The sequence below is a fragment of the Leuresthes tenuis genome, unplaced genomic scaffold, assembly GCF_036924035.1.
Source record: "Leuresthes tenuis unplaced genomic scaffold, fLeuTen1.0.hap1 SCAF_7, whole genome shotgun sequence".
NCBI lineage: Eukaryota > Metazoa > Chordata > Actinopteri > Atheriniformes > Atherinopsidae > Leuresthes > Leuresthes tenuis.
In genome coordinates this window covers 14675404-14700335 of record NW_027325361.1, presented here as the reverse complement: position 1 = coordinate 14700335, position 24932 = coordinate 14675404, and the positions used below count along the sequence as shown (strand labels likewise).

The 24932-nt window shown below is 39.8% G+C and overlaps 2 protein-coding genes across 2 annotated transcripts; one reads left to right on the top strand and one right to left on the bottom strand.

The window, feature by feature from the left end:
* Positions 1-6790: 6790 nt before the first annotated feature.
* LOC140311861 (afadin- and alpha-actinin-binding protein-like) lies at positions 6791-14855 on the top strand. The gene is made up of 14 exons (XM_072389445.1): positions 6791-6867; positions 8232-8340; positions 8675-8820; positions 9096-9302; positions 9550-9660; positions 9771-9906; positions 10289-10364; positions 10686-10866; positions 11051-11201; positions 11831-11967; positions 12257-12430; positions 12517-12634; positions 12913-13060; positions 13162-14855. Exons 2-14 carry the CDS (start codon positions 8322-8324, stop codon positions 13313-13315), a joined length of 1758 nt encoding a protein of 585 aa, XP_072245546.1. The 5' UTR covers positions 6791-6867; positions 8232-8321; the 3' UTR covers positions 13316-14855.
* A 221-nt stretch (positions 14856-15076) lies between these two features.
* On the bottom strand, positions 15077-23862 carry LOC140311859 (vitellogenin-1-like). Its single transcript, XM_072389444.1, has 34 exons — positions 23803-23862; positions 23288-23308; positions 23010-23161; positions 22667-22918; positions 22415-22576; positions 22179-22327; positions 21940-22090; positions 21680-21837; positions 21429-21594; positions 21222-21347; positions 20907-21125; positions 20602-20819; positions 20421-20518; positions 20205-20329; positions 20019-20120; positions 19814-19933; positions 19538-19727; positions 19225-19318; positions 18943-19128; positions 18693-18837; positions 18407-18614; positions 17865-18313; positions 17725-17769; positions 17550-17618; positions 17266-17469; positions 17033-17175; positions 16817-16952; positions 16609-16732; positions 16338-16518; positions 16159-16253; positions 15917-16011; positions 15588-15753; positions 15349-15510; positions 15077-15264 (listed from the first exon to the last, which is right to left on the bottom strand). Exons 1-34 carry the CDS (start codon positions 23840-23842, stop codon positions 15161-15163), a joined length of 5055 nt encoding a protein of 1684 aa, XP_072245545.1. The 5' UTR covers positions 23843-23862; the 3' UTR covers positions 15077-15160.
* Positions 23863-24932: the final 1070 nt, after the last annotated feature.

The window sequence follows — 24932 nt, the reverse complement described above, 5'->3', positions numbered from 1 at the left end:
CAGGTTAATGCTGACATGTTAGAGTGAGGGTGAGCTGAAGCAGTTTGTGAATGGGTTTATTTTTAGCCTTTTTGACCTTTGTGGGAGGAGATGGAAATTAAGGTAATGTTCACCTGTCATGAGAAACCTTTCTCTTCTTCTTCCGTCCACTCTGTCCAAAATGAATGAGAGTGCACTGACTATGATGTAAAATGAGGGCATAGGGAGATTTGTTCTTATAATGCAAATGAACGAATACAAGCAACGGTGTCAACTAATAATATTAATACTTTCTTTTATTGACCTATTTCAATTATTGTAAAGTTGGTAATTATGCAGAGTCTAGTCACTTTTTATGGGGATATTTATCTAAATTTCACAAATAAATACCGACGCAGATTAAAGACATGATTAGAATACAGAGAGGTTTTTCAGTGATGTGATATTTTGCATGAAACATCTGTTTGATGTTAGCCTCTTAAATGACCCCTTAGAAGACAAAGATTTGCTCATTTAAGAGTAGCCCAGAGATTTCCAGACAAAATTATCTTCATTATATTTCAGCTTTCATACCCTCACAAAATCTATAAAAGAAAAGGCAACTAAAACATTTATGCTGTACAAGCTACAAAACACAATGTTACATCCGATTAGACGGAACAATAGTCATTAAGTTGATGCATTTACTTTTAACTTCTATTTTAGATGAATTTGTACAACACATTAACTCTAACATCTTTGAAAATGCAAGCTAATCTTTGCCCCTGACATCACCCGCAGGATGTCCTTCCTCCACCAGCAGAAGGAGTTTCATGGGAGACTTCCCTTCAGAAACAGGATTATTGACATGTGCTGTGAGTGCAACATCTCAGGTAACAAAAGATTTTCATCAAAACAATGGTACTTTGCAGCATACACAAGTCAAGTCTCACAAGTCAAAGCTTGTTGTCGGTTTTTGGCAAACACACATAATATGACTCCATATAAAACAGCTTGTGTACTTTCAAGACGTTTTTGCAATACAGGCACATTCTACACCTGCAGCAGTGTTATTATGAAAGCAAAGTGGAAAAACAACATCCTGCTACTCTGTACTGTATATTTTCCCGTGTCTGAACTCAGATTTCGGGCTCACGGCCTATAGAAAGGAAGACTTTGAAGCCATCAGTAATGGACTCAATTGTTTAGATGTAAACTTTGCATGTTGTCCACCAGAGGTCCTGCTGGGAAGCAGCTACAACCTGACACCAGCAGCAAACAGCAGCAAGTCTGTCTGAGTGATCAGTTCTTTAGCTATAGGGGATGATTTGGATTGTACCATTGAGACAGTTTAAGACCTGGGTTAATGCAAGTATCACTAGTGTTTCCATCGTGTCCTGGTAACTGCAATGGGGAAAAAATAGGAAATTATATCCCTTCTTCTTTAGTCCCTCCTCTCCTCAGCTGCTGCAGGATTCTGGTTGAGGTTACAACTTGTTCTGACTTTCTTTCAGTGAGCGTGACAACCCTCACTGTAGATTACAACCTTCTTTTTCTTTTTGATCTTTGCTTTGTAACCAGCAGTGCTCTCTAACAGGATTAGACTAAAGGAACAAGGATGGTTATCATGTGGCATACTCCCCTGCCTGAACTCGAAGCAGGGACAGCCGATACTCACTGACCCACTAAAAGATACAACAGCATTGAAACAAATTTATGGAGTGAAAAGGGATCTGTGTACTGATGAAGCTCTAGATGTGATGGCTCTTGATAACTTAGCTGCATAAGCATCCATTCATAAATCCATCCATTTTCTATTCATGCTTAATCCAATTCACCTTCGTGGGAGGCTGGAGCCTATCCCAGCAGCCTTTCAACAAGAGGCGAAGTACACCTTGGACAGGTCGCCAGTCTGCCATGTAAACATACAGTATGTAAATATTAGTCAGTGAGGCCTTACTTACAAGAAGTGCTTGTCTTATCGCTGCATCACAATGACGCTCACATTTGAGCAGGCGAAAATAATTCTGAATGAGATGAACCCACACAAAGTCAGTTCTGTGCAATAGATGATGAATTTGGTAATAATCCACTGAAATATAACAAAATTAAACAGGAGATAAACAGTGTCAGGCAGTGTGTGCCCGCTGGTTTGCTCTGAGAGTCCAAAACAGTTTCTGGAGAAGTACAGCAAGTATTGGGAGTCCATAGCTGTAGAAACAAAACAGAACCTACTTCAAGTGTAGTAGTGGAAGGAACTGTACATTTAGTCAGAATAACTGATGAGAAAGCTTCACACTTGGGAAAAATATAGCTGCTTGGGGTGAGTTTGGGGAATGATGTTACACAGAAAATGCTAATATTTCTTGTACGAGCAGGACCGGGTACAAATTAATTTTGTTGTATTAGAATTACAAATACTTTCTCTATCTACAGTATGTGCAAGACATAGTGCAACAACCATCCGTTTTCCATACCTGGTTAATCCAATTCAGGGCCGTGGGTAAATCCTGAACAGATTAGCTTTAAATTTATTCACATGCACTCGCTGCCATCTGCTGGAAGAGAAGTAACTTCTCTCTCACCTTCAGTAGTATCAACTGGGACAATGTACAATACTTATACCGTGAGAGATTTAGCAGAAAGCTTTTTTTTTTTACATGCTGTCCTTCGGTGGAGCCAAGAGCACAGGTAGCAAAATTGTGAAAATGTCAAAAGGTCACAAAACAACAGCTCCAAACAGCAGTAACACAAACATCAGCAACATAAAAACAAATTAAAATTTTTTCAACCATTTCTTCAAAATGTTTTCGAAATATTTAAAAGTGATAAACCCTCTGAAATTCAGTAGTGCTAAAGAATTCCACATCCCAGCTGCCTTACCTGAAATTTTGTCCAAATGTTGTAAACTGAAATTTAACATAACAGTCTCCTTTAGATGAGTCTCTTGTCAACCTCAACACAGTATAAAATATTGTTTCGAAGTCTGCCAGAGGTTGTGTTGCTAGTTTGTGAATGATCCTATACAATAAACTAACAGGGTTATCTCCTTCAAAACGGGAGAGGCCGTGTGCTTGATGGTCGAGTCCAAAATAGACATCATTATTATTATTATTCTAAAGCTTGATATGATCAAAACATATATTGAATAGATGACCTTTCCTTTCCATATTAAATAAGAATCTAAAGTCAGATTCTCTTTTTGTGGTGTCCTGTGTACTATTTCCGGTTGAATAAATTTACTCGCTGTCTTTTTTTAAAATGTTTTTATTTATTTTTTTAATGTGACATTCAATCCAAAAGAGACAGGTCCCCAGCCAGGTCATATAATCATTCGTTTCGTAGGTGATCCAGCTGGTGAATGATGCCGCTACAAGACAATAAACAGTTCTTCAGACATGCTGCCATGTTTTATATTTTTCGGTGGGTTATATTTCAGTTTTAAAATGTCATTTCAGTGTGTATGTTTCATCAGGGGTGATGGATCTGAGACTAGCGATTCCCAATACTGCATTACAGTGATATTGTTGAACTATTAGGCTGGTGCCAGCATTTCCCACCAGGCGGTGGGCTTCCTCAATCAGCTCTGTACATCACTGAAAATTGAGTCTAAAAGTAGACACCGTAGGAGATGCATGTATGTAAAGCTGTTGAAGTAATTAACACAAGTTTGATCAGCTGGACAAAGCAGGATCTTTAAATGAAGAGAAAATAAACCAACCCTGGAACCTTTATTTTAGCACAGTGGAAAGTGTAGAAAAAAAAACATTTGTTAGTACATTAAGTAAAGATTAAGTGATGTTTTACTGTTTGTCAGCGTATCTCTCTCTTCCTCTATTTTAAATTGTCTAGACAAGGTGTGACTATAGGTCAGTGTTTCCCACACTTTGTTTCTGAGGACCCACTTTTTAAAGTTGATAAATCCTCGTGACCCAATTTACATTAGAAAGAGAATTGGTGCGTTAATTAGTCCATCACAGGGCCGCACAGAAACGAATGACACAAACAATCATGCCAATTAATCTGACATGTATGTTTTTGGACAGTGGGTGGAAGCCGGAGTACCCGGAGAGAACCCACGCATACACAGGGAGAACATGCAAACTCGAACCTGGAATCCTGTTGCTGTGAGGTGACAGTGCTGACCACCATGCAGCCCCCTCATTTGTACAATTTACACAATGTATACTTGATGAAACAAAGTAAGTGCAAAATAAAGCAGTCAACACTTAGTTTTTCTCCTTATCATCAATAAAAACAAAAAGAAACCCCAAAAAAAGTTCTCCCATTTTGTCACATCCTTTATCAAATAAAACACCGAATGTTTTCAGAGGGTCTGGGCTGCAAGAAGATCAGAGCTGCGCTGTTGCGGTATATGAAGAATGTGATTCAGCATTGTCTTGCTGAAATGAATAAGGCCTTCCATGGAGGGGTGAGCACTGAACTGATAATAAACTGAATGCTCGCTCTTCTCTATAGGGTAGGTAGAGGATGCAGCGTCCATAACTTCACACGTTTTAGCTTTCTGTAAGTCCATCATAGATTAACTCGAGGTAACATTGACAAACTAGTTTCCCTTTAAATGTTTTTTATAAGTGTTCCTAAGTTTGTGAAGTAATATCTACAACGAAAAATAGCTTTTTTCTTTATTTTTACGATTCTAGAAAAAAATCTAGTGCCGCCTGAAAGTGTTTAGATCATGACAGTCATGACATTTTTTTTCTTCTAGTATTGTTTCTTTGTAAACACGCCACATGTCAAATTTTCTAAAACGTGGTTATGTAGCGCAGCAGAGTCTTTAATACCAAACATATGTGATACAGAACTATATCTGAAGTGCTCAGTCTTACTGTGCAAATGATGTAAGCTGAGACAGAGGATCTAAAACCAAAAAATTAGGCATTAAAGTTAACAGTGTGTTTTGCACTGAATAAAAAAATATCAAGTAATGTTTCGAGGACAGTTTACACTTCAGTGAAAATTCATATGGTCTGATGTGCAGTTTGTAAACTGTGCTGAAGACTGTCCAAATGTTGCATTGAAACTGGAACAAATCCAGATGTACTTTAAATGTATGTTGCATATGATGCCATGTTTTAAAAAAATCTTCCTTATATTTTGTGGTGGTAATAGTTGTTTTTTTTCTAAAAGTATTCCAAAATATACCAAAACATTCACACAGAAGCTGAAACTGATCTGAAGAGACATTTTGTAAAGCTGAGATTTGAAAAGATCAAACAACATTCAAAACCTTTCTCCCCCAGAAAAGAGACAGAGAGAGAAAAGAGGTTTTATCTGACATGTGTTTTTCTTCTCCTGGGACGTATTGTATTTTGTAATTCTAGTGTTTTATTCACATGGAAACCTAAAACCTTTTTTCGGGCGGGACCCTGGTAATAATAGGGGAGGCGTTTACTCCCCAGCCCCAGGGGACAGGGCTACCACTGCTGACTTGTGTTGTTTTGCTCAGAAGTGGCCTCAGCTGCTGTTCTCTGCCCTCCATTAAACCCTAATAGCTTTCTTTAAAATTCAGGGGGAACCATGCTTTGCAATATGACTCCATCTCTTATTCACCCTGTTTCTTTCACTTTTACTAATCCAGCAGGGTAAAGAGGAAATAACAACACAGTGGTCCTAAAGTAATACAAAAACAACAACAATAAGTTCAACAGACCCACATCTCAGAGCATCTGATTGCAGAGCAGATCATTTAGTGATTAGACCTGAGTGAAACCTCAAATGTGAAAATATTTTAATAAAAAGGGGTCAGACTTTCTGTTGTAGAGAAGATATGTGTCCTTGTGAGCTATGGGAAGAAATGTGCTGATGCAGTTAAAGTAAGAAAAAAAATTAATCACGAATCACGAATACATCTTACTGTCGAAGAGGGTAAAATAAGATATACAGTAGTACTTGGCACACATGAGAAAACCTTATCAGTTTTCTCTCATACATACTCTACCTTTGTTTCATATCTGCAGTCTAAGGTGATTCTTTTTTCCTGAATAAACATTTTAAAATCAAGAAAACCCTCTTTTACAATAGATAATCTTTTAGATCACAGTAGAGCTACCGTCTTGACAACGCAAACACATCTTTGGTACAATAACACCATTGAGTTTGTCATCTGTTGTACTTACGTGTAATATTGCTTACTCTGAAGTGCAGTTTGTCTTTTAATTTTGTCTTTATACATATTTTTACAAAAATAAAAAGTTGCAATTGGGTTTATTCCTGTGGCTATTTGAACGTATTACATGCGATACCGTTAATCTAGTTTTGTAAAATATTTGACATTTTATAGGTCTAAGAATTTGAATAATTTTGGCAAGTACTTCTGAACACACTTCACAAAATCAGTGTTCGGTCAGAATGTAGACAGAAGTGAAAACATGGCAATCGCGTGTAATTAGTAAAGTAAATAAAAGTTCATTGCATTTTCATTTGATCACGTAATGCTGACTTCTCGTATTATCTGCGTGTTCAAGGAGAGAGTCTCAAACCACAACTCTAACGTAATTAAAACACATTTTAAAAATGAATTAAATGGCATAAAGAACGCTCGAAGTGCCGCTTTAGCCGTCAGCCAATCATATTGAGCCGTGTTTGGTTGCTAGACAACGCGTGGGCCAATTAGCGCAGTGTTTGGTTCGTGTGCCGTGGTCTGCTCTGTCAGACGGACATGGGATAAAGGGCTTGAAAGCAGCAGCTTGGACATATACCTAATGAATTAAAGTAAGTTCTCGAAACATTTTGTAATTTATTTGTTTATCAGGTAAACACTTCATACGTATTATGTCTTATCTAACTTATCTACTTGTCCGGGACAGACGGCCGCTGATATTTTGTTATGAGGGGAACACTTAGCAGCGGGGACCGTCAGTCTAACGGTGGATGATGATTGGAGAAGTAAATAACGTTTTTGTTTTCATTTAGTTAACATCACTTGTATTCCAAAGCCCTGACGTATTCGTGGTGCCTAACGTTTTGGTGCAGTTCAAATAACGGATACTAAGATAAGGGGGCACAGCTAGCTTTTAGCATGTGTGACTGTTAAAAGGCTCGGATAGGTCCAGTAAATTAACCTGAGTTTGTTAACAATTCTCAATCTGTGATCTTTGTCAGTGTTTCTATAACTTTTATGGCCGGTCTCAGCACCAAGACGGTTTAAAGTCGCATGATACAGTCCCATGTTCTCTTTGTGATGGTTAACCTAAAACTTTTTGTAAAACAATTGTAGCATTTGGCTGACCACACATTTCTTAGTAAAATAACCAGTGTAGCAGGTATTACTAAAAGTATATCCTATTGTATTTATCAGCAAGGGATAAAAAATATATATATTTCACAATGAAAAAAGTCTTTACCCTTCAGAAAGAAATTTTGCAGAAGTGTTCAACTATTAAACTGTAGCTACCCAGTGCCCCTCAATCAAAACAAACAACAATATTCCTCCATGCATGCATCCAATGGAAACTTAGATTAATCTGTCTGTGCACAGTTTCAAATTTAAGATTGTAAATGATGAATTGATGAGTTAAAGGTTAACACTTCCTGAGTAGTGAGTCTAAGCTGGGTCTTGGCTTGTTAAGCCTTGTGGCTGTGGAGGGCCTGCCATCTGTCTCACCAGACTGATTAATTATCACTGAAAGCAAACTGTGCATCATCTGAATTCAGTCACATCCTTCTCAGTAGTAACACAAAAAGATACAAAGTGTGCAAAAATGGTTGTCATAGCTTTGTATGCTTTAAATGCACATTCTGCTCAATTTTGTGTCTCTGTTGTTCCAAGATGATGGTGGTAAATAGTGCTGTAAACCTGTTTTGGTACTGTTCAAAGGACAGGCAGACATGTCTATTTCCCAGACATGTGAAATAACGTTTTCATTCATACGTGTTTTTTAAAATATTTTTTTATTTTCTCTCTCAGCGAGCAAACCAGCAGGTTGTCTGTCTGGGATTAAGCTGATCAGCTGATTAGATAAAATGGCAGTCTGGTCCCAACCTGTAACTTTTTAAACACCATGAAACTGTGAATGGGCCACATGAATGACACTAAAAACACAAGAGTAATGATCTTTGTAAAAGGCTCCTTTAATATACGCTCATTTGATGCAGATTTCTAAACAATCTAATACGGGATATGTTGTCCACAAACTCTTGTTAATCACTTTGCTGCGTGTTTCCACGCGTCACCACAGCATGTCTACTCCCAATGCCTTGTAATCCATAAACTGTTGAATGGCCACTCCTAATCTGAGCGTCTATTTCAGGACAGCGTAGGTGGATCCTGTGGTCAACTTTTGTTATCTGCACATGCAGTACGTGATCCAGTCACATAGCCTGACGGCTGCACTGTAACAATGCCAGAGTCTTCCCTGTGTGAGTATAGATTTTTTTAATACTATGAGGACTAGTGAGACTATGTTGTGTTTGAACAGTTGCTTGTTCTCAGCTGCTGGCAACATGGTTAGCTTTCTCAGAAGCTGTACAGTATTTTGTGGGGTTGCTTTGCATTTATGTTGGGATCTCTCTTGTCCTCTGTGTCAAGAATTGTGACAGATGAGTACTATCCTAAGTAATCCAGAAAGGAGTAATTATAATAAATTATTTGACATATTATTTTGGATGAGAATGTTTTCTTTTATTAACAATTGTTAAGTCAGCATTGGGTAATTCATTGTATACATTTTGACATACTTTTCTACTATTCAAGTCAAGGACATTGGCTGCAGCTCTGTTGAATGTAGAACACCCCCCTTGAGGCCATTCAACCAGTCACCACTGCATAGAAATCCCCACATGCTCAGTACCTTCTGCACAGAGCACAACGTGCAAGAATGTCTGTCACACATCAATCAGGTTAGTGTCCTTTCGTGCATTTCTGATGTGATATCAGTACATTTCTTGCAAATGCATGTGCCTGGTAAGCTACTATCTTGATTAAAGGTACAGTACATATAAGGCAATCTCTTGGTTTCAGCTGAGAATGTTTGTAACTCTTAATATTATTAAAGTAATCATTAAAACCTAATCAAAGATCTTGTTTTCAGGCACTTTTCCAGGAATATAATAGATACTGTTTATATCATGTGAAGAGTTAAGAGTCTCCTCCGTGTCTCTTTCTTCCTTTACAGGAGGTGTCATCGCTGGGCCTCTCATCAGTTTGGACAGAGTCAGGTGGCAGCGGCTCAGAGCTGAATATTGTGGCTGTGCTAAATTGCACATATGACCTGATTCAGTTACACCACCGGGGCCTCAGAACACTGGAAAACATGGAAGTGGAGCAGCTCAAAACCAGCAGCAAAGTTGACTATCTGCAGCTCACTACCACTCGTCTAAAGGTACGAGAACTCAGCTCATTATTGCTCTGTTTATTTGTGTTGTGTCGGAATAGAACAAATGATATTTGCTTTTGTAATACAAGCTCTGATTAATGAGTCCATTCTGAATGAATATTTGAATAACATATAAGCAGATTTACTTTTCTCCTTATTTGAAAAAATAGTACCTTATTATGAGATTGCATTCCAATGACATCAGCGCTAGAAGGCTTTGCTGACAGTCACTCTTTTCCATCGTGCTTTGCAGGAGGAGATTGAACTTTCCAAAAGAGAAAACACGGGACTTCTAGAAAGAGAAAGACAGCTCCAGATGAAAGTTAAGAGTTTGCAGAACTGCCTGAAAACTGAAAAAGAAGAGGTGTGATGTTAAGAGCTCTGACAATGTGGAATGAATTTATCTTCAGGTCTTTGTGCTTTTGCTTTGTGTGTTGTCTCAAGAAGTATCGGCTTGTTATTCCCTCTCACCAGGTACAAAAACTTCAGAACATAATTGCAAGCCGTGCCAGTCAATACAATCATGACATGAAAAGGAAGGAAAGAGAATTTACCAAACTGAAGGAGCGATTGAATCAACTTCTGGCTGACAAAAAGGAGAGAAAACAAGGTGAAATGCCAACTCTTTGTACCAATGTTTAACATTTTTTTTTAATTAAAGGCTTACCAAATGGTTGCCTTTTTGCAAACTCAGTATTTTAAGTTGGTCGTTCCTCTCTTGTGTGACATACTGCTCTGGTGTGTAGTATTTATGAAAAGGAAGAGAAACTCACCCTCTGCCTAAACGTTGCAGCAAATAGGAAGATACTTGTGAATACCCGCTGACATGGATGCGTTTGCAGGGAAATACACCACTACACACTTCTTGTGGGTCACTTTGTGTTAGTCGGCTTAGTTTGCATTCAGATCATTTTATCTGTTTGTTTAAAAGATGAAAAATTCCCATAATGCATTTCTAATTTTTTTATGTATTTCTTTTATTTGCCTTTCAGCCATTGATGTTCTAAACAACATCGGTAGAGCTGATGGAAAGAGAAGTCTTTGGAAAACCGAAAAGACGGAGGCAAAGTAGGTTTGACTGCTGTTTTTGACCCATCTCATCAGTTTGGCTATGTTAACTTTTTTAAAGGGACTTTTAAATGAGAAGTATCTAGGAGCCAACCTGAAGGAATATGGGAGAAAGAAAGAATTACCGCAGCTTTCTCTCAGTGAAATCGACTCCTCCTTCACTTTTCTAGTTGACACAAATTTCATTTTTAGAAGGATGAGCCAGAGAAGGCACTACTGGGCAATCTTTGGAGCTGAGAAGCCTCTGAAAAATGAGACTGTAAGTGACTTTAGTTTTATAATCGATGAATAAACAAAGGTGATTGTGTTTCTCGTCCTAAGGCATGAGGGAGAGATGTATAAGACGCTGCTGAGCAACTACGACACCAGACAGCAGGAGCTTATGCTGGAAAACGCAGAGTTGAGGAAAGTGTTGCAGCACATGAAAATAGACATGGTGTCTATACTAAGTGCAAGAAAAACAGCCCTACAAGGTGACAAAAATGAACACAGTGGTATACAGGTGAGACAGTCTGTTTTACTTGTTTCTTTCAATGCTTCATTGCTTTTATAAGCTCTCTGCCTTTCGCTTCTACTATTTTAGAATACAAATTAGATGGACTTATTCCCATAAAAGTAACTGCCTGTTACTCAGCGTTTTTACAGACGTGCCAACTTATTGCAAAGTATTTTCATCCTCATTTCAGGCTGTCTCTGAAGAGGAAGACGAAGAGGTGCTTGACTCCAGTAAGGAAAGCATAGAGCTGCATTGTGTCCATGCCCGGGAAAAACTGACCAACAGTATTCGCCTCCAATGGAGGAGACTCAAGAGCCATGTGGAAAGACTAGACAGTCAAGGTAGTTTGATCTATCACTGCTTCCCTGATTTCTGTTGACGTTTAAGGAAACTTTTTTAAATTCCTCTCTGACCCATAAAAGCGGTTTGGTTTGTTATCCTTTTTTGCATTTTTGTATCATTTGCATGGCAAAAAAAAGTAATGGCCGACATCATGACTGCAAGGTACCCAGGTTCTGCCCCTATTGGCTGCAAAATGAGCCGGAATCATCATCCCTCCACCTCCATGCCAGATAGCTGGTATGAGGTGTTTGTGCTGATGCGCAGGAGTTGATGTTAAGTAAAGCCATTATGCGTTCTGATCAAACATCTCCATTTTAGTCTCGTTTGTCCAAAGAACGTTCTTCCAGAAGTTGTGAGCTTTTGTTTGTTAAGATGCAACTTTGAAACTTAAGCCTGACCTTAGTGTGAACTTGCTGGGGTCATGAGAAGCTTTAAATGTTCTTTCTCACTGTGGATTGAAGAACTCTAAATTGTTCAGAAATGATCTTATAACCCTTCCCAGATTGATGGGTAGCAACAGTTGCTTGTCCATGATTGTTTCTGATTATGGGGAATGTACGTAGAGAAGAGTAAGGAGGGGAGGATTGGCTGATTTATTTTTATTTTTTTTCTGTGCTGCTTGTTTTAGTTTCTTTAGCTCAAATGGATGAGAGTAAAAACAGTGACTCTGTTCCACGAGAGACTCATGAGGAGGAGATGAACAGACTGAAGCTAGAGATCCAGCAGTGCAGAGATTTTATTCAAACGCAGCAGCAACTCCTACAGGTAAGGCGGAAGTGATTATTTACAGTTGTGTCAAAGTTACACAGCAGAGACAAAGTAGGACGTCAGTTTGATCTTTCAAAGTACTTTAAAGAATAGCTTGCAGTAGCTTTTGTTATCAAGGAGTTTACGAAGAACACGTTATGATGTGTTTGCTCCTAATCTGAACCTAGACTGAGCACCTGATGTGAAACCCAGTTTGTGCAATGGAGGGAAGAGAATTTACTTTGAATACAAAGCGATTCCATAATTAAATCATTGCTGAACCTGACCTTAGCCTCTCTTCTTGTAGCAGCAGCTGAGCTCTCCATGTGATGAGGACACCGCGTCCCTGCTGAACGACGGCTACATGCTGCAGGAAAAGGAGCGACTCGGAGAGGAGTGGAAAACCTTAGAGGAGCAGAGAAAGATCTTTGAGAAGGAAAGAGGGAACTTCACTGAAGCAGCTATTAGATTGAGCCACGAGGTGATTAGAAGTAGGATTCAGAACACTGCTAACTGACTCCAGCTTAGACTGTTTTTGAAATGACTTGTTTCTGGTTTAAATCTCAGAGGCAAGCCTTTGAAGAGGATCGGGCTACATGGATAAAACACCAGTTTTTATGCCTGAGTCCATTTGGAGACTCAAAGAAACCCCTGCTGTCTACGTCTACAAGTGCCTTTTTGATAAGTGAGTGTTGCTGCCTTTCGGTTTCCCCTTAGGAAAAAGAATTTAAGGCATGTACCAGTGGGTGACTAGTGAATGTTATCAAATTGTTATGTTGACTGAACACTAAACAAAGGTGTTTCAGAAATACTTGCAAGTGAATCAAAGCGGATTTATAATAAAGAAAATAGTTATATGTTTCATAGTTTTAATTTGGGTGATTATTGTTATTAGAAATAAATAATTTCTGATTTCTTTTACCAATTTCAAACAATCTTTAGGTTATTTTCTTATCTCTGCAGCAGAAACAGAAGAGAGTGCACAGGTGTCTCCAGAAAAGCTCATCGAATGCCACTCAGACTCAGCCTCCTCTACACCCAGATGTGCGCCGCTCACATCACCTTCCACAGCTGAGCCGTGTCACACATTTTGCCTTATTCCAGAAAGCAGGTACAGTGTCCATATTTGCTCTGTGATGTCTTAAATAACAATGTATGTGTTTCAACTCAACTGTAGCTTATCGCTCACTGTCTGTCAAATGTGCCTTCCAGCTCCAAGACACCAAAGAAAAAGACCGAACACGTTGAAAAGTCGGACACCCTCTGTGGAAATGGTGCCGTCCAGCGCAAACGGTGGAACGACAGCAAAGACCTCGGCTGGAGCTCTCTCGCACAAAAGAAGAACAGCTCTACATGGAGCCCATAAAGTTTATCATTTCAATCAAATGCTGTTACTGTCCAACAATCATGAATGATTTCCCAAATATATCTGATAGATGAATGCCAACCACCTGATTCTGGGATGTAGAATGACTGACAGCTGTAAACAGTGGAAGCCAAACATGTTCTGTTTAGTTGGTTTTGTTCTTACTCTGTGCGACTGGAAAGAAAAACTCAGACTAATTGTGACTTTTTGATTGACTTAGTTTTTAACTCATAGAGTATGTGGTAAATGTATTTATTTATTTATTTATGCGGTACTGTAAATGTCATTTTGACAGGATAGAATTTGTGAGTCAGTGCAGGTGTGCAACAAAAGGTCACGTGTCCCGCTGATGAGAAGTTTCTTAGCCAGCTGATGCTGCCTATACATGGACTTCTATGTCAGAGCTTGTGAAGTTACAAACTGTCATGTTGAACTTGTCAGCTGTCAGTTTTATAAAGTAGGATTAATGCTGCAGTTTCTCATAATGCAATAAGAGGCTGGAGGAAATAGAATAAATGATGTGTGTCTATTCAGTTTCAGTTAGGAAATGGTGAAATCTGGTTTGCAGCATTCAGTTTTGGTACATGCTGCGGTTATATTTGTGATGTGACAAAAGACTATAAAATTGAACTAAGTATTTCATATATAGAAGTGGTCAAAGTCTTTGGTTAGACCACTGTGGGGGTAGTCTGAATGTAAATTTGCCATTTGTTTATGAGAGAATGGCTTTGTACTGACAGATGGGTGTCAGTTGAAACTCTGGACTATGAAATTACATACTATAGTAATGCTTCTATCTGGAATGGTACATTTGTGAACTCAAAAAGTATCTTGACATTTTACCTTTTATTAGCTTGTTTTTATGTTCTGGTTACTGATTCTTTTCCATTCTGCTGTGTTGGCCTGTGACTGACAAAATGTCCACAATAAGCTCTGAATAACACAGTATTTTCCTGTCATTGTCATGAACAAAGGGAGAGTTTGCTATTAGTATCATCAATATTGATATGATAAATATTCCAAACTCATTCAATCCAGCTTCTCATGTTCCAAGCTGCACTAACACTTGTATTCACTAGGTAAACAAAATGAAAAAATGTGAGGATCAATTATATGCAGGGCTGATGGATGGTCATATACATAATGTCTTTAAAAATATTTTGCCATAAGAGAGCCCAGTGTACGGTAGGTGCCAATACTATATGAGCTAACAACAGGCTGCATGCCAGAGTGGTGGTTAGCACTGTTATGTGACAGCAAGAAGGTTTTTGGTTCAATTCTCGGCTTGGGCATTTGCATGTTCTCTCCAATGGGGATTTCTCCAAATACTTTGGCTTCTTTCGACAGACTAAATACCCATGTCTTGTAATATTTGAATTTTTGAACCATTAATCAGCCCTGTGATGGAAACGCAACCCCTACCAGGGTATAACCTGCCTCTTGCCCAATGATAGCTGTGTTCATAAATTGGTTTTCCATTAGCACCAATCTGTGTGTATTCTACTGAATATGAGGTATTATACTGAAAATTAGTTCACCAATAAAGAGATTAAATGTCAAAAAGCACATGAACCACTGAGTTTGAATGTTTTTGCCAGAGTTATATGCACATTTCCAACTTTAGCTGTTGGTGGGATCCATTTGACATCTACAGTCATAACTCCAAGAAACTGACTCACAATAAAGGTGAACTGTCCTTTCTGAAATGTATGTAAGCCTCCATATCAAATCCACACACTGGAATAATCAGTTCAGGTAAAGTATTTTTAAACATGCACTTTATTTAAAGTTTAAATGCATTCATACACGTGGTGTCAGTGAGTTGTGTATGAGTAGTGTTTTTTTTCAAGCACACTGAGCAGTACAGCTGCAGGCAAGGTGAGCTTCTGCAGTTTCCCTCACGTCCACACTGCTATCGAAGATGCTGCTCATACTCTGAGGACTGGAATCTGCATGAAAAAGAAAGGTTAGGAACGGAATGGGTTTTTTTTCTACTATCTCATGATTTTATTTGATTTTTTTCACACACTCACCAGCAGGCAGACAGGTGAAGCCAACAGTGACGGAGGTGGTCTTCACCGGGAAGCAGCCGGGCAGACAGCGCAGCACGGGTTCTACAGAGAAGCATGTGGACTCCTCACCGTGGATATTTACCTTCTTCTCCAGCTTCACAGATTCATGCTTCAGACGGCATTCTGTAAGATAACAGAGTTGATTGATCAGAACGCCGTACTGTTTGCCTAAAAATGATTGCTTAATATTTTTTTCTTACCAGTGGTGTCCCTGCAGCTCTCTGCTGGCAGAATCCAGGAATGAGTGAAGCTGACTGCGTTCTTGGTCAGGCGTCCGTTGGGTGTGCGGTATTCCTGTCTGACCTCCCCATCGGCTTTTCCGCAGACTCCACAGGTCTTGCCTTTCATCCAGTCCACAACTTGAATCTACATTACAGGATCAGATGAGACAATAAGGAAAACAAACATCAAATATACCTGCCATTAATGAAAACATGATGCGCTGCTGCTCTTTTGGTTTTCCCAAAGTCACAATTTAACACTTTTCATTTCTGCAGGGACGGTTAATAATGCATAGTGTTGCATTTACCCTCCATGTGTTCTTCTCAAAGTAGACTTCATGAAGACCGTGGCTAGGTGCATACACAGAAACGCCCTCTCCACTTTGTCTGATCTCGATTTTAGCTGTAAAACAGGTTTAATGATCAGTTCTTACTAGTAGTTTAATAGTATTTCATAAAAACAAAGACAATGGGGGGTATAAATTGATAGTGGCTGTAATGGAAAAACAGGTACAACTTATAATTTGCATTATTAGATCTAATGTTGCACCTGTTGGATGCTGGTAGGGCAGGCTGGTGAGGGGTATTTCCATGTTATTGACCTTCACAATCACTTCACTGTTCTTGGGGTAGAGGTCAATATCTCTACAAGAAGCAAAAAACCTTTTTAGTTTAGTCAACTTTTGGATTAAAACCAGCCATTCTTTCTAGTTTTATTTGGCTACTCACATGTCAGCAATTTTGACATTGATGTGGTTTTGCTCCATGGAATCCCTCTTCTGCAGAACCATGAATTTCAGCTCCTCAGTGCAGTCCTGTGCCAAAACCTGGTAGCAAGAGGATGCCATCTTGTTTGTGATTGTCCGGTTGTTGAATGTGGTCAGTGAATCTCCAATGGAGAGGCATTCAGCTGGCAAGAAAAAGAAGGTTTTCATTTGTTAGTTGCAGGACAAAATCGAAACAAATGTGTTGAATTTTAGATAGCAATAGCAGCTATTACCTGCCAAAGCTTTGGCAAACATATAGTGGACTTTATCAGGGGCATCTTCAAAGGGGGTGAGGCCTGTGATCTCATCAAGGGGCATAGAGACGGGAAGACGCGCAGTTATGTTGTAGACAGTATTCTGTAGGCAGAAAGAAATTAAGTTTTGCTTTTCAAAAGCAATGATTACAACTTTATTTTGAGGGAGCAGCATGACTTTTCATACCATTGGTGTTTTTGCAATGAAGTCAACAGTCCTTTCAGATGATGCAACAACAGTGAATGAAATCCTCCTGGTGCTGTTTGCACTCTTTGTTCGAATCAAGTCAGACAGAAATTTAGCAGGAATGTATTCATACACCCTGTAAAAAAATATCAAATGTCAAAAACAGTCAACATGGCATGTGAGCAATCTTTAGACAGTACACAGAAAGTTTCTTACATCTTTCCATAGCGTTTAAGATCAGATGGAAGTGTTTCCCAGGACATTCTGAGACGAGCTGCAGGGCTTGGACCAACAAGACCAGTTTCGGATGTAACCATGGTGTCGTACTGCTTGCATTCTGCTCCCCAAGTGATTTTAGCCTATGAAATAAACAACAGACACAAGTATAAGGCAGCTTGTTTTCATAGGATATCTTTCTATTTCTAGTAAAATGCAAGACCGTTTCTTACTGTCATTTTGTGCTTGCTCAACAGAACTCCATCGGCACAGAGCTTCCACTTGTATTCAGAAACCAGGGAAGCAATGGCAATCTGAACTCTGGCAGTTGGTTTGTCAAAGTAGGCAGTAACCATATATCCCTGCTTCCTCTTATCAGCTCTAACAGCACGGAAGATGACGGCTAAGGCTGCGGTCTCGTTGGCCAGGAATTTATTCTGTGGGGACAACCATAAGTTATTGATCCAAGAGCGTGCATTTAACCTGTTAGGGAAAAGATTTTTTTTTCATTTTTCACCTGTCTGTAGATGGCTTCAAAGCTTGAGGCACTGCTGTTGCTACTGGAAGCTGCTGAAGAGGTGACACTCTGCAACAACATGTTAAGATAATGAAGCACCTGGTAAAAGCTGTGACAGAGGTTGGCATATTTTCATAAAGTACGGTATCTGTTTTGAGGGGTCATACAAACATACCTGCTTCCTGTGGTCCCTCTTGAACTTCAGGAACGAAATCACTTGCTGTTAAGAACAAATATTATTGTCAGCTCCCACACAGGCCACATGATGTGTAAGAATTCTTTCCTGCAAAGTTAAAAATATTTTTAGAAGTTTACCTTTGAGGCATGAGAACTGGAGCGAGAAGAACTTGAACCGGCACTGAAGAGTGATGCAAGGCTTGATGCAGAGCTGGTCTTGGATGAACCACTGGAAGATCTTGAAGATCTGAGTCTTCTGCTGCTTCTTTTGCTGCTGCTGCTGCTGCTGCTGCTGCTTTTGCTGCTGCTTTTGCTTTTGCTGCTGCTGCTACTACTGCTTCTACTGCTGGACCGAGATAAGGAACTGGAAGAGGAGGACTTGGAAGGATGCTTTGAGGCAGAACTGCTGGAGCTAGAGGAGGATAAGGAGCGGTTTCTGTTAGGAGCCAGGATTTTGTTTAGCCTCATAAGGATTGGTGCACTATCCAGGATGTCTTTGGTCATGTTGATCTGTGTAACGAGTCTTTCGACAGCCTTTGACCCCACTTTAATCTCCATCTCCAGTCTCTCAATGGCTTGACCTTCAACTGAAAGCATCATAAAATAATGTCATTAGTATCTGACCTCTATGTACAACGCTTCTATGAAATTCTCAAAAGTGTTATTTTCTTAGTGCTTACTTGGTGTGACAGAGAAAGAGAAATTGTACCGTCCAACCAGTCTGTACAGGGCTATGTCCCGAATAGAAGTGCCATTTTCAGAGCCAACCTTGAAACAGGCTTTGAGTCCAACCCCAACATACTTAACGCAGTACCTCTTGGAAAATGCACGAGATTTGTTGAACTTGACAACCTCATCCTCCAGGGTAATCATCTCAAATGATGCTGACTATAAGGAGAAATACATCTTAATGATAAGTACAGATACTATTGTAAATATCTGAAATTCTGTAGTCACCACACATACCTCAACAGAGTCGGCAGCAGAAGAAGCCTTCATAGACGAGATAACCTTCCTTGAGATGGATGGCAGGACTTTGTTAGGAATGAGTGGAGTGATTCTCTCAGCAGCAGGATCCTCAATGTTTCTTGCAACAGCAAAGGTCTCGATACTGTGGAAGAGAGACATGAAAGTAATCATCCAGGTTCAACAGATAAAGCTAGAGTTGACAATAAATCTTTTCAAAAGTAAACAAAGAGGCAAATGTGAGACTTACTTCAGAGATGTAAGGTTTTCTGGCACAGGAACAGGAAGGACTTCGATCTTAAAGTCACCATCTTTGATGTTAAGTCTTGCAGTGATTTTAGCAGGTACAGTGTAATTGAGTCTGACAGTGTAATTGAGGGCAGCCTGAAGAATGGCAGTGTTGACTCCCATCACAGCATATGTGTTCATGGCAAAACTGGAGAACAAGGACAATTTTATGTTCAGTTTTGTTACTTGAGACATTTTGGGGCTCAGTTCATGTCAATCAGTTTATGTTTGACATTGAACCCACCTTGTTTTGACTTCAGTCTCAAGCTCTATGTCTGTCTCCAGCAAGTGTCGGAGGTGGAAGTCTTCTGGCAAAGGTGGTGAAGTTTTGGGCTGGACTAAGAAAACAAATGAGATCATTATTTACCCTTATGCATAATACTGCCCACATAGTATCCTTTTTTTTTCCAATGGAGATTTCTATTTCAAATTTTATTTTGTGGATTTAAAATTCCTTAACTTGGAATAGATTCAAATATTATGCTTTGTAATATTTCATCAGTATTTTCAGCGCTCAAGTCTGAGCGCTTTGTTTGTTTGTTCATTTTTTGACTCACTTTTAACCACAGCTGCAGCTACAGCAGCAGTGTACAGACTGAGCTCCAGTGGAAGGCCAGCAGCAGTAGGAATGATACGTCGCACCTCAGCGGCCAGAACAGGCTTAGCATAGTGGACGTTGACACCAGTCAGCAACAGAGCCTTGAGAGCATGTATTCCATATTCCCGAATTGTAGGACTTCTGGCCAACTGTAGGTGAAGAATATAACATACATGTTTTGTCTTGCAAAACTGTGATTAATCTTGAGGTTGATAGGTTGCTGTTTGTATCATACCGCAACAGCCTCTTCAATCATGACTTTGTCGATGTTAGCGAAGGCAATTTCTTGTCCTAAGAACTTGACACTGATAGAAGCCAGAGGCTTGCTGATGCTCATGGACCTCCACTGAGAGAGCTGTGGACAGAGAACATGTGGTGTGAGCTCCATGTGTGAGTGTGAAAGAGTATATTTTGTCGTTGTGACTTTCTTGGTCTCTTACAGCTTTAATGACACGCTTCATCTTGGTGATTCTATCAGCACTGTCAATAAGTGCAGGGTTTTTCAGAAGAGCCTCTTGTAGTCCATCAGTTCTCACTCCAATCTAAGAGAAAATCAGCAATGTTAAAACAGCAGCTTTCAAATTCGCTATTGAACAGCTGAACAGATTCTCATGTCCACCGTATACCTCCAGAACATCAGCAGCAGCTCCAGCAAGGAAGGCTCTGGTCTTGGCTAAAACAGACCTCGGCAGAATGGTGGCAGCGTCATTGATATAGAAAGCGGTGGCAGCAGCGCCAATCATCAAGGAACCTGATGAGGTGTTTAGTGAGATGCAGTCAGCTGATGCATCAGCAAAAATAAAACTCAGATAAAATGAATTTAGATGTGACATAGGTCTTACTGTTGTAGGCATCCACATGGACTGCTCTGCTGTAACGTAAACTCAGTCTGTCCAGCTTTGGACCCAAGATTTTCATGGCAACACTGCAAGCAGCAGCACTGCAATGGAAGCGTAAAAGAGATGATGCATTGTTTTGTGCAGACAGACTTGTAGATGAATTGGCATTAGACAGGGCTCTTACACTGTGGGGTGGATGGTGGAGGAGCTCCTGCTCAGGGACTTCATGTGAGAATAAGTGAAGCTGGCAACCTGCAAGTCTTTCTCTGTCTTCACATTGTTGGCAACAGTTATCACCAATGCCATTGAAGGCCTTGTTTCAAACAGGACGATGCAGGAAAGCATACGAAGCTCTGGGTAAATATCTTTGTCCATGTAGAGCTGAAGAGCCAATTCCTGGACCTATTTGAGAGGAGAAATCAAACTCAGTATGGAGTTCAGGCTAAAGACCAGCCCACTTTGAAAAACTCCTTAGTGTTCAGAACTCACCATTCTTGACTCCTTCTTTGCAAAGTTCCTCAGGGCCATAATGGCTTCAGCATGGACTCTCATTGGCAGAGATGCAGCAGCAGTGCCATGAATGGGCATGATCTTTGTGATTGCCTTGAAAGTAGCAGGGTGTCGCGCATTTCCCAAAACCTTTAGAAACAGGATGATGTTCTCGGTCTCAGCCTTAGCAACAGCCTCAGCAAGACGTTCCTGGATGGGCTGTTGAAGGAAATGGGAAAATGGGATCGTCCATTTCTTACTCATTCATTTTCCTCTATATTTGAAGCCCAGTAAAAAATAACAGGGTTATTTCACCTTTATGTACTCAGTAGGACAGACAGCTAACTCAGAGCAGTTTCTGAAAATCATGGTACCATAGCCAAGGAGGACAATCTCACGCAGAACTGGGCTTTCCATAACTTTGTTGTTGACTGTCAGGGTCTAGAAGAGAGCAAATATCAGAAATATTTCATGTGTTCATTCTCCTTATTGTAAATGTAACTTACGTTGGGGTTCACCTACCTCCATCAGCTTGATAGTCTCACTGTTTGCCGACACCGTGTGAACAGCTGCAATGAAAGCCTGAGCTTCCTCAGCAACACTCAGTTCATCAGCCAAGAATTTCTCCTTGACTAATCTAAAAGCAGCAGGGGTTCCAGCGACAGGGATGGCATCCAAGAGCCAGCGTCTGTAAAAACAATTGTAAATGTACATATATAAGTAGTTATACATATAGTATTTTCTTATTCAAAATTCAAATCACTGTAAGCCACCTGTGGGAGGACATTTGTCTGTACTGGTTCCAAGACATTTCCAGGTCTTCATAGGTAGCTGCACGGAGAATCTGAATCAATTCCAAAAATTTCCGAGGGGCATGTTCACTGACACTCTCCACATTGTGGGTAACCAGATGGTTGAGAAGCTCTGTAATCTAAGACCACAAAATTGAAAGGGTTGTCACTAGAATTGGTCAAAATGTGCACATTTTCATTCATGACTTCACTTATATTTTGAAGTATTGTGAAAAAAGTACCTGGGCCTTTGGGTTGCTGATCTTGATAAGCTGGAGAGGTGACTGAAGAAGTTCAGTAGAGAACTCATACTTGAGGGATCCCCGTTGGCGATACTCAACCTGGGCGGATGGAATCGGGACTTTCTGAATCTCAAGGAACACCAAGGACTGCCTTTAAAGTAATGTGAAAAAAAGGCTAAGTCGCAACTCCATTTAAGCCAGATACAACTATTTTTACATTCTCTTTTCTTTTGACATACTTGGTCTCCATTTGAGCAGCTCCATTGTGCTCGGAGAAAGGTGAAAACTGGATCAGCTCATTGACGACTGCCTTCAGGATCATGACACCACTTGCAACTGGTTTCAAGGTGTAAGTGAATGATGAGGTACCTCTCAGGTTTTTGCTGTCCTGTAAATACAAACCACACAGTCGCCTGTTCATGCAATGGTATTTTTTTCACAGATGGATGCGTGGTGAAAATGGACTTAAGCTTACCTTCTGGCACTTGTCACATTTCTCAGTGTATGCCAACCCGATGTCTTTAATGATCCTTTCCTGACAGTGGTTCATGTCCCTGGTCTTGGTCAGAAGGATGCGTTCAGCCTTGATGTCTTCACTGATGGAGTAGAGGGTCTTGCACACACCCTGAGTTCCGTTCTATGGAGCAGAGCACCTTTTTAGTAAACAGATTAAATCTCTTGCATTGTGATTCATTATAAATAGGCTACTTTGGGATCTTTGACCAACCTCCTGCAAATCATACACATTGTGTGTCCTCTTGATGTTGAGCTGAAGGATATTCAGGATGCCTCTGTAGATGTTCAGCACCAAAGTTGAAATTCTTTCAGGTGCATGGATTTTTCCCACAACACCATTGGTATATTCAAACTTGATGGGGATCATGAGCTGAGGTGCCAGGGCTGCCGTCAGCTTGGTTGCTGGGATTGGAGCATCATTTGGCCAAATGCCGCTGTACTCAAAGAGCTCAGGTTCCGCAAGCTGAAATATAGGAATCAGATGTAGAGCATTAGAGATTTAGTGCATTTCCAAGGTAAAGTAGTTGTTGCTTGCTCATTACTTTACACTTTACCTTCAGCATATATGTGTTTTGGGCTTCATTACTGATCATAACTTTAGACCTGATTTTGAGTCCGGCCCTTGCCCAACCTTCCTCAGGGAGACCTCCCAGGAGGAATGCCTCATACTTGTACACATAAGTCTTTCCGGCAGCAAAGTCAGGGGCTGTAGGCACAAATTTGCTTAGTTATACGGGCTCCAACTTATCTAAAGAACATTGCTAACCTTAGCTGCAGCAAATGTTGGATAATGATAATGTCTTTTAAGGTTACAATAAAGTACTGGGCTTACCAAAAACAGGACTTTGTCCAGCTGAAATTGAAAAAAAGAAAACGCATTTCAACTCAGTTAAACATGTGACTGGAGTCTGTTCTCATGCATTTCAACGTTTTTAAATTGTAAAAAATGCTATACAAGTTGTTGGAGATTTACTGCCGGTCAATAAGCACATGCAAGAGAGAAACAACAAACATTTCTAAATCTAATTAAGCAACAAATTTCAGAAGAGAGAAAAGAAACAAGTTGAAACATTCCAGGAAATGAAGGCACTAAACAGCATACAAAGAAAACTCTCCAACTCAGCAATTTCAGTAAATACCAATTCATGACTGTCATAAATGCTGACAACTGCGTGCTACTATTGCACGAAAAAAATAAGTAACATTTAACATCTGATTAGTTCTCAATAATATTGCATAAAATAAAGTAGTTTTCTGTGCTTAGATTAAGGTACTTGAAATCAGTACAGTTATTCCTTATGGCAATGTAAAAGCAGCCCACTTTCAGAGATGCAGAATCCAACTTACACACAAAGGCCAAAGCCAGGGCAAGCACAACCGCTCTCATGGCTGATGGGGCTGTAACAGTCTGTGGTGACACAGAGCCTTTATACGAAAATTTTTTGTGACGTAATGCAAGTATTATGTGAACCATGGCACAACTCTGCTGCTCTTCATTTGATAGATAACATATTAAACTTTTAGACCACCACAGGGAGAAAAGTTAGGGTCACTTGACATTGTCAAAAAGGCCAGATTGAACTTGGACATCTTGTTTCAAAATGTTTACTGTGTTTCACGATTGAGCAATTATATTTAACTTACTCGTGTGATCTACTGTAGGTGTATGTTTGATTAGATTTTCATTTTCATAAGTCATAATTGCCTTTAATGCCTTTATTGTCTTTAATTATTCTTGTGAAACGCTCTGAAATATCCCATCAAATAAGTTTCAAAGTTCAAACAGAAAGTGTCACCTTGACTCTGCTGTTTGCTTGCTTTGTTTGTTTTGATCAGGGTGACCACTGAGGTTGTGACATCTTGGCAGACCTGTCGTGTGATTGATGATGTTGGATCTGTGGGACTGAAGTGATCATTATTATCATTTATTGACAGACCATGTTTATTCTACTCATGTCAGCTTGGCTCCAAATATTTTGTGGAAATGCAGGCTTATGCTTCTCAGTTGTGATTGTTGCTTCAACTAACTCCAAAGAACCACTGTAGCACACTGAACATGACATGCACAGTCAGCGTGATATTTAGGGAAGATCAGCTTGTTAAAGTAATTTATAGCAAATTCGAAACAGAATAGCCATTTATGTTTTCATTTTATATAACGGCTCAAACACTTATATCGAATGGTATGAACGGTATAAAGTTACCTACAAACAGTCTGTTATGCACATCCTGATTCAATGGATTTAAAACAAATCTCATAATGATGTTAAAAAACATAAAATGTGCAGTTCCCCGGTTTTAATTACACCTTAGACATTACTACTAAACACACACACACACGCACACACACACACACACTAGGTCTTGGGGATTGGTAGCACTGAGTGGTATCTGGTGGGCGGGGCTCTTTGGGTATGTAGGCTGCCCAGAGGGCCGTGCTCCCAGTTCTACAAGGTTGGCTGCCCCTCAATTTTAAT